We start from the raw sequence: 9,392 nt of genomic DNA, 5'->3' as shown, positions 1-9,392 counted from the left end.
TGTTCCAACAGGAACCGGTTCTGGCCATCCCTACTCTTGACAATTATAGCTATTAACAAGCAAGCTTATGTAAAGATCAGTACAACGTATTTTTATCAAGAGTCCTTCGTGAGTGAGTCGGCAATCACATTTGTGACCAGTTAACCCCGGTTTCGTGTCCAAATGGACAATTTCTCTTGGATGTCTTTGAAGCTAGAACAGCTGGGGGATAGCCCAGTGCCTAGAATAGATAACTTGGTTTCAAATTTTATGCCCGAATGCAATCTCTTTGTCAAACCAAGGACCATGGGAGGGGGACCTCTCATAATTTGTACGTGAGAGATACTGGCGACCATCATTTTTGTATTGGCGAGTGAGTCTGACTTTGAAATTTTGCGCCCTGTTGTCTGTTATGCTATTGTCATTTTCTCTCTCTCTCTCTCTCTGTAATAATGCACGAAATTTGCACTTCACAAAAAAATCAAAGCTCTGTTCAGTCATGTCTTTAACCCGTTATGTAGATTCTTACAAAAAATAAAGTAGTACGAGAAAAAGCACAATCTTATCAAAAAAGAGCTGAGTTTGAATGATTTATGAGTGTTATCTAGTTAGGATATTTTTTCCTTCACTGCTATTAAATTTTTCATAGTCACTTATGAATCTTTGTAAATAGTGAATTGAAAAAATGAAATGAAATCTTTGAGTTTTACGTCCCACGGTTATGCCGGTTAGGCTAAAGGAGACGGTGATAATGAGAGATGAGTAAAATGGTGGAATGAAGAAAGTGGGAGAAAACGGGAGTACCCCGAGAAAACCCACGAGCACGGTGTTTGTCCACCACAAAGCTCACTTGGCGGGGGCTGGGATCGAACCCGGGACCCCAAGCACCAGAGGTGAACGCTCTACCACTGAGCCACCGCGCCTCCCAAATAGTGAATTGAAACTAAATTGTCCACAATAATGTAAATGGATTGTGTGTGCTAGATTTGACTTTAAAACTTGTTTTGAGAACACACAAAATTTAAATTTGAGCATATTACAAATGTGATTTGACGCGAAATAACTGTGTAGTAATATGTAAGAAAGATATGGTAAAAATTGAAGTGTTTTCTTTCATAATACTTTCATTTTCTTAAATGTGGGAAACTAGGTCGTATCTACATACTATAATTTTTCCGCTATTTTTGGAAACTAATAGGAAGTTTTTAATTATGTATACGACAAACGCCATGAGATATTTATTATTTGTCCACACGGGCCAGTTAATTTATATATATTAGTATGGCGCTAAATACGTTGTACAACTGTTAGGTGTTACACTACCGAAAACGTGAGAAAATTAACTTTAAGGATCCATGGCTCCAGTACTATGGGACCAATCGTGGTCGGGTCAAAGCGTCACATAGGAACTAGTATGTGTCCTATCCAAATATCCACGTTTCAGAATCGTGCGGCATTTGCGCATCAATTTCTGTAGAGGCAGTTGATTAGTACTTCAAATTTCCGGAGCATTTCCGAAATGCCTCTCTAAGCTTTAATGCGCAAATGCCGCACGATTCTGAAACATGGATATTTGAATAAGGCACACACTAGTTCCTAAGTGATGTTATGCAGGGCTCCCAGCTGTCCTCTTTTTCCTATTTTTTCTTATTTGTTTGGAAATGTGTGTATATTTGTCCTATATTTTAATCTTCTCCTATATTTCCTATATTTTTAGTGATTGCATTATTAAAAATACAAGCCAAAGACAGTTCCAGTGATGATTTAAGTTGCTACATATTAGCAATATGCTAAATAAGTCATAGCATTTTTTAAGGGACAAGTCACTAATCCTCACTATTACTTTTTTTTAAAAAATTTGCTCTTTACTATCCTCCTCTGTTCATTTTTTTTTTTCTGTTTCCTATGTGCTTATTCTTCCTCAATGAAGCTTAGCTGAGGAACCTTACCGTGCTCCAGACTCTTGTAACGCAAGCTGTGTTAGCATTTTCTTTCAGCAGTGTGTGCAGCAGTATTGTTTCGGCATTAAGGTGTGTTGGTATTCACCAACATATCCCAACGTCTTCCAATATTGCTGTACATAATATGCAAGGTCCACACGCGTCCTGGAAACCCTGGAAATAAAAGTGTTTCGTAAAAACGTCCTGAAAAGGTCACGGAAAACGTCCTGACGAGAACTTTCTGGAACTTCAAGATTTCCATTGAAAGTCAATGAAAATCCTCAATGTTGTTAGAAGCTCTGTTGTATCTTTTCTAGAGCACAAAGGTGAAAAATCCAGGAGTCTGAAATAGTTACCTATAATGAGCAACCAAGACAATATTACGTGAGTAGACATTTATAGACTTTATAACATTTCAGAAAATAAATTGTTTTCACAGAAATTAGTTATGTAGCGCTCCCTAGCAGAATGCTCCCGATTTTTGGTGACTGAATTTGATCTAACTTTGACCTAAGTTTTCCGGAGATACATAGATTATCTCCACTTTATAGGTTCAGATTCGCGTACATCCTGTATGAGATTTACCATTGTTATTTTTTTTTCCTACTAGATAGCACCATTAATACTCCTCATTGTGAATATAAACAACTAAAAGTAGTACTGATGGCACAGTCCGTCAATCTTCTATTTCAGTGTTCTAACTTATTAAATTAAAAAAAAAAAAAAAAAAAAAATTCGTCGCTTTGCATGAGTAAGGTTGTGAATTTACGAAATACATATTTTTCTGAAGTCATGGCAATTGTATTAATTTGAAAGGGATGTTTGTATGATACTTTTTATATTGCTACTCTCACTATTTCATTGTAATAATAGAATATTGAGTGTCTGTTATTTATCTTATTGTGCTCTGAAATTAAACTTCACTTTCTGCTCACTTTTATATTGACTGTTCGCTTCTATATTCATGTGTAAGACAAAAACTTGACATTTACAACATTGGTGCTGAATACTAAATTGTCGTAAGAGTTGACATTTTGAAGTTATTAAATACGTTTCATCCGTATGCATGTTTTTTTCTATAAGTTAAATTGTGTAAAAAGTTTTCAACAACTAAGAATGTATGTGTATATTGACTATGTATATGTATTTGGTCTAGGAATTAATTCGTGCGGTTTTTAATAAAAATTGAAGCTTTATTTCAAAAACAAAGTAAATGAATACGTTAACAAAAATATTGTCCATCGCTAGCCACTACTTTCTCCCATCTTTCAGGCAATTTACGGATTCCGTGTCGAAAGAATTCCTCATCTTTTTACGCAATCTAATCAAAGATCCATTTTTCGATATTTTCTGTAGAAGTGAACCGCTGTCCAATCAAATCGTTATTCATGCAATCGATCAAGTAGCAGTCATACGGAGCAGTGTCTGGTGAATATCGCTGGTGGAGTAACACTTTCCATCCGACATTTTCCAAATAGGTTTTGACCGGTTTTGTGACATGTGGTCGAGCGTTATCATCTTGATAAATAAGTTTATTATGCCTCTTATTCCATTCTGGTCGTTTTCAGGCCAGAGCTTGCTTCAAACGCATTAATTGTTGTCGATAGCGGTGTCCATTAATAGTTTCACCAAGTTTCAGAAGTTCATAGTACACCACACGTTTCAAATCCCACCATATATACAGCATAACTTTTGCACAATGAATATCTCGTTTCGGTTGTGAAGGACCTGGTTCACCTTGCTTCACCCAGGCCTTTTTTCGTTTAGGATTCTCGTAATAAATCCACTTCTCATCACCAGTTACAATTCGATGCAAAAATCCCTTCCTTTTCTGTCTTTGAAGCAGCAATTCGCAAACGGTTTTTCTTTTTTCAACGTCTTTCTTTTCAATTCATTTGAAACCCAATAAGACATCTTTTGAACCATTCCTATGGCTTTGAGACGTTTGGAAACTGTTGTTTTCTCAACTCCAAATGCTTCTGCAAATTCGTAGTGCGTTTGACACGAATCCTGAGCAAGCAATGCTCTCAATCCTTCATCTTCAAATTCTTTTGGCTGTCCAAATTGCTTTTGGTCTTCCAAGCTGAAATCACCACCTTTAAACCGTGCAAACCACTTCTGACACGTTCGCCCAGCTAGAGCATGGTCACCAAACACTTCCACTAAAATATGATGACTTGCGGTAGCACTTTTCTTCATGTTAAAGCAATGAAGAATAACTCCCCGCAAAAACACTTTATCAGGCACATAATGCGCCATTTTCATTGAAGAATAAAATGTTGTTGTTTCCGCTTCAAGCAACTGACATATACAAAAACAAGATGCTCAATGACAGTAGTTTTCAACGCATGTTTGGATCAACGAAACTATGGGACAATAAGCTAGTTACGCCATCTTTTGTAAAACCGCACGAATTAATTCCTAGACCAAATATAATTTTATCAAATTTGCAGAATTAAGACACATTCAAAAAGTCACACATTAAAGAATTATCTTCTTTAGCGATCATGGGAACTCGGATAGTACTACATTCCTCCACATGCTCTATGAAGTAAAAACAGTGGAGTTGGCAAAAAATGTAATGCATTTCCTAGGTTGGTTTCTTCAGCAAACAAACGAAAGTAACATTGAAAAAAAAAACTACCAATAACATTGATTGTTTAAAAGTAAGATGTATTAATCTATCCAAATTGGATCCTAGTTTTCATCAGATTTGCTGATTTATTTTTGCCACCACATTTCACATCATATAAAAGATATGTAACCTTGGCAGATAACTTAATCACAAGAAATAATTTATGGTGATTATTTGCTCTAACATTAACTAAATATTGAAAAATATTATTTATATGCATGAAATTTTTTCGCTGCATTAACACAGCACAATCGATACAATGTTACTTTCAGTTTCAAATGTTGGCGAGTGGTGGAAAAACTCCAAAACAACTAGCACAGAATATTCTTCGTCGTGTCGTGGTGGATGAAGTTGCTGAGCTGTATAGCCTCACAGGAAAGTCGGGAATAAATTGTGTGAGGAAGCTGTCGTTTGTGGAGACACAAACCTACAAGTTTATTGTTGGTAAGATTTTTTTGTGCATTTTTTTTTAATCGTGATCGCATTGTCTTCAATGCTTGATAGTTTATAGGGTGTTTATTGGGAAAGGGCAATAATTAGGTTGTGCTCAAGCATGTCCAGAACAAGAAGTCCATATAAACTTTGTTTCAGGGATATTACTATATGAATTTGGTACATGTGGACAAGGAAATGTGTACATTGGAGTTACGTTGAAACAGTTTCATTAATTTTATGTTCCCGCTGTTATTTACCAACACTGTACACCTTTTCTTTCAACCACCCATACAGTAGCCCAAGGGTGTTAGAACAGGTGCCTAGGTGGCCATTAGACTAGCCCAAAACATCCAATCCAACGACTAGTATTTTGCGTGAAGGCACTGGGTGATAGTCGAGTGAAAACGGTTCACCGTCCATTTGGTATCACATGATGCGTAGAAAGAATACTATCCTCCAAATACGGAGGGAAAGTATTTTGCAAAAGATGAAGGTATGGTGCACTGTCAACACGAAAGTTCCATCTGGTAACTGTTCGCATGAAGCATGTTGGTTTTCCGCGGACCATTGGTGCCAATTATGAGTAGTGTTAATCCTGTAGTATCCTCCTCAGTCCTCTTTACATTAGTTACCATTCTCGTGTCTTATAGTATCACAGTACGCATTTCAACATAATTGCAGTGTACCCTTGTCACCATGCATTAAACTTCATGTAGTGATATATCTGAAACAAAGGTTTAAAACGTATATGTTTATGTAAACTTGATTGTTGTAGTCGACAAATCTGACCGCCTCTCAAATTATTGACCTTTCCTCCTGAAGCACCCTGTATATTGTTTCTTTTTGAGTAACAAATTGTTCTTTGATATAAAATATACTGTTTTGCAATAGAATGTAAGTTGAGTGTTTGTAGTAACACAGACCCCACCAAAAACAAAACAAACAGAAGAAAAGTGAGATGAGTACAGTTATGTTTAATTATTTCAATATGTGAGGAATTTTTAATTTGATAGGTTCTTTTTCTGGCGTTAGTAGAAGCCATAAAATTCTACTATATTTACTCAATTATACCGCTGAATTGTTCCAAATTTTATTACCTTAAAACAATGATTCTCATTATAAACAATAATTTTGAAAGGCATGTGAAACATGGCCGTTGGTTCAATTCCAGATCACACAAAATATTTCCAATCCTCTCCCCACATTATTTAAACTTGTAAGACGAAAATATCATACGTCGTATATGCTTTGTAATGACTGCACTTTTTTATTTACTTAAAAAGTCACTGACAATTGCTGCAAATGATAAAAATGTCAATTAGATTGAGAGGGGAGTCATTGGTGTGGTGAGTGACTCACTGCTGGGAATGACAATTTCAGTAATCTTCAATACAGAGAGGCAGTGGGAGGGGGGGAAAATCGGAGCATAAACTTCTCTGTATGCTGTATGCGAAATAGTTTTTCTTTATCTGTTCCGTATAAAAATTGCGTGAAGTATTATACTCTCGTAAATACAGCAAATATCTCATTACCAAGGTATCATTCAGACGGAAAAGGATTGCATACCAAAATTGTTGTTAGGGTTTCTCTTTCTCACTTTTGATGTTCTTATTTTAGGATTTAAGTTTACTAATGAATGTATAATTTCATATATATCAACATAGTCATATGTACATTTTTTTCTAGCATCTGCAAAGAAATTATATCCTGAGTGTTCGGAGGAGCAAATCAGGGAAGCGATAAGTGATTGGCTGCACCACGCCAAAACAAGGAGGTCACGAAGGTACGTATCACCTCTGATGTTTCGTTTTCATGTATTCGTAAGCCTTTATTTTAATATTTACATGCAATTTTGCAGCAGTTTTCAAAATAAGAACGGTTAACAAGTGGTCTCCAAGCTTTAAATTGTCACTATAATCTACATCAGAAGTCGGCAACAGGGCGGACATTTTTGCATACTTGGGACCTAGCGGGCAAGGAGGTGCGGAACTGTGCTTTTACCTTGAAATATGTGCGAGTAGCTAACGGAGTATAAAATGTGTTTGCTCTCGTAGGTAATTTATAAGCAGAAAAAAAACCTTTGACGCAGTCATTCTTTCAACTTTATTCTCTATAATTTATACGCACCTATTCTCAACGTGTATATTAACGCTCTCCAGCGGCGTTCTCATTTTCAAAGGGGACACTAGAACAAAACTGGGCGATTCGGGGGTGTTTGAGATTTCATGATCTTTAAGACTTTTTTCTTATTCTGCGAGAACGATTATGTATTTTACAAACTATTAGAAATTTGTAGACTTATATGACACAAACAAACTTTTTCTTTTTTTTAAAGGTTAATATCGACGGAAAAGAGAGGAACATTTCATTTTTTTTTTCGTCTTGTACAGTGTTCAATATAAATATCGCAACTCGACTACAGTTTTAAGATTTTATCTTATGCAATACATTTGAAATCAATGTTCTGCAGGTTGCTGCATAATCAATCTAACCTTAAACTAACGCCTGATAGGCAGGTAACCAGCGAAATATTGATTTCAAATGCATAAATTAAAGTATTGTACTACTATAGAGTTGCGATATTTATGTGGAACACTGTACCACCTGATGATAAAAAGAAATTGACTCATTGATAGTAAAAGAAATGTTTCTTAAGAATCTTACTAGTATTGTTTAAATTCAAAATGTACATTATATTAGTTGAAAAAAAGAAGAAACCTTTACGTCAGGATTGCAACGCTGAGTTAGGAAGGAGGATAATCCGATGTCCCGTCATTGCACTATTCGATTTACAGGCACGCAGACAGAGAATATGGATTTTGCCGATCGCTTATCTAGGATATAGGATCTTTTTTTCTTACACAAATTTGCCACTGTGTTTTTGCATATTTTGGGTTAAATTTTAAGCAGTACTTAGTCTTCCAGTGTCTCAGTATCTAGTAACATGACTTGAAATATGAATATCTAAAAAAATTTATTAATAATGCCATTGTACTTGATAGCAATAAGATTTATAAATTTGTTTCACTGTGAGTCATATAAGTCAGGGGCGCACTGACAGGAAGTCCGTCGGATCTGAACCCCTATAACGTTTAATTTGTATGAAAATGAATATAATTTCAAGGGCAGGTACGTAACTTATTTGCATTTCATACTCTAAACCATCCTCGGCCGCTCGCAGAGAGGAATACAGAGTGCACTACTGTATATACTTCTGCCTATCTTGCATAACGTGGTAGAGATCAGCCAGTTATATACAATTGATAATATGGAAAAGGCAACGTTTTTATTGGTTGTTCATGCCACAAAAATAAATCTTTTTCATCTTGCTTGCTTCTCTGAATATTGTTTCTTACTTTCAACCCACTTCCCGTAGCTTAGGTAACATAAAACTTCCATTTGTGCTAGATTTTTCTTCGTTATGCGTTGCCTCACAGCTTTCGTCTTCATTTTGAACTTTTCAGAAGGCATTCGAAGTGTAGTGTTTCGATCATCCGTGAACATTCACCTCAATTTCTCTACCAAATTCACTTCTCATAGTTCTTACTGCATCCAGTCTTGAGTTTATTCTCATCCTTCACTGTCCGTACGAATGAGCACGGGGTGAACAAGCATGCTCATACATTTACTCCTGTTGTAATAACTCAGTTTTACGTGTACTTAAACCCACACTTGTCAATGTCATTCAAGGTCAGTGCATTTAGTACCATTTACTCATGAGATGTTCTACCAGTGTTTTCAACACACGTTTGCACAGGATTGCCACCTGTCGATAAAAAGCCAGCCTCGTTTTCAAATTGCTAATTTAAATACTCTTACTGGAATTGATTCAATACCCTAAGAAATCTTATTTCAGAGATGCTGATGGTGGTGATTTATTGAGCTTAAATGGTAGTCTTTAGCTTTGTTTCTGGAGAAAATGGTATGGCATGTATAATTTGGATGGACCATATTTAAATTCTTAATCTCAAACTATGCTAAGAATATGACTGTGATTTAGTTTAAATAGATTGATTTAGTGTCTGCACTTACTGTATTACTTTTAAAACTTCTCTTTACAGGATGCAGAGGACTGAGGCCAAGGATTTATCGGAGAAAGTAAATTAAAAGAAAGAAAAAAAACTACAACCATCTTGTAGATTACTTTTTATATTTAATAAGAAATAAATGTATAGATATATATATAATCAGTTGTTATCAATGTTGTAATACCTACTATTTCCATAAAATTACAGCGGAGTTGCACCAAGTTACGGTTAATAGAATATATAAACATTTTTGCACTTGGATTTTGTTTAAAATCTAGTTTCACTTGTGATTGAGTTGAGGCCACTTTGCTTTATCAAGCATATATTTTAAATCTGAAATAGCTCCATGATGGCTTTTGATGAAATCATACTATG

At 35.6% G+C, this 9,392-nt stretch overlaps 1 protein-coding gene across 1 annotated transcript; it reads left to right on the top strand.

Moving 5' to 3' along the window:
- The first annotated feature begins 4,826 nt into the window (after positions 1-4,826).
- Positions 4,827-9,180, top strand: LOC145678527 (uncharacterized). The gene is made up of 3 exons (XM_081748774.1): positions 4,827-4,998; positions 6,676-6,772; positions 9,051-9,180. Exons 1-3 carry the CDS (start codon positions 4,833-4,835, stop codon positions 9,094-9,096), a joined length of 309 nt encoding a protein of 102 aa, XP_081604900.1. The 5' UTR covers positions 4,827-4,832; the 3' UTR covers positions 9,097-9,180.
- The last annotated feature ends 212 nt before the right edge of the window (positions 9,181-9,392 follow it).

This window comes from Thermobia domestica, chromosome 2, assembly GCF_964235325.1.
Source record: "Thermobia domestica chromosome 2, izTheDome1.hap1.1, whole genome shotgun sequence".
In the NCBI taxonomy this organism is placed as follows: domain Eukaryota; kingdom Metazoa; phylum Arthropoda; class Insecta; order Zygentoma; family Lepismatidae; genus Thermobia; species Thermobia domestica.
Note: the sequence above shows the minus strand (reverse complement) of the source record. Positions and strands in the feature narration are given on the sequence as shown.

What these genes read in the sequence shown, in the direction of transcription:
- LOC145678527 (XM_081748774.1), top strand. Translation starts at nt 4,833, where the DNA reads ATGTTGGCGAGTGGTGGAAAAACTCCAAAACAACTAGCACAGAATATT. An exon ending in AACCTACAAGTTTATTGTTG is followed by an intron (nt 4,999 to 6,675) that starts GTAAGATTTTTT and finishes ATTTTTTTCTAG; the next exon opens with CATCTGCAAAGAAATTATAT. An exon ending in AAAACAAGGAGGTCACGAAG is followed by an intron (nt 6,773 to 9,050) that starts GTACGTATCACC and finishes TTCTCTTTACAG; the next exon opens with GATGCAGAGGACTGAGGCCA.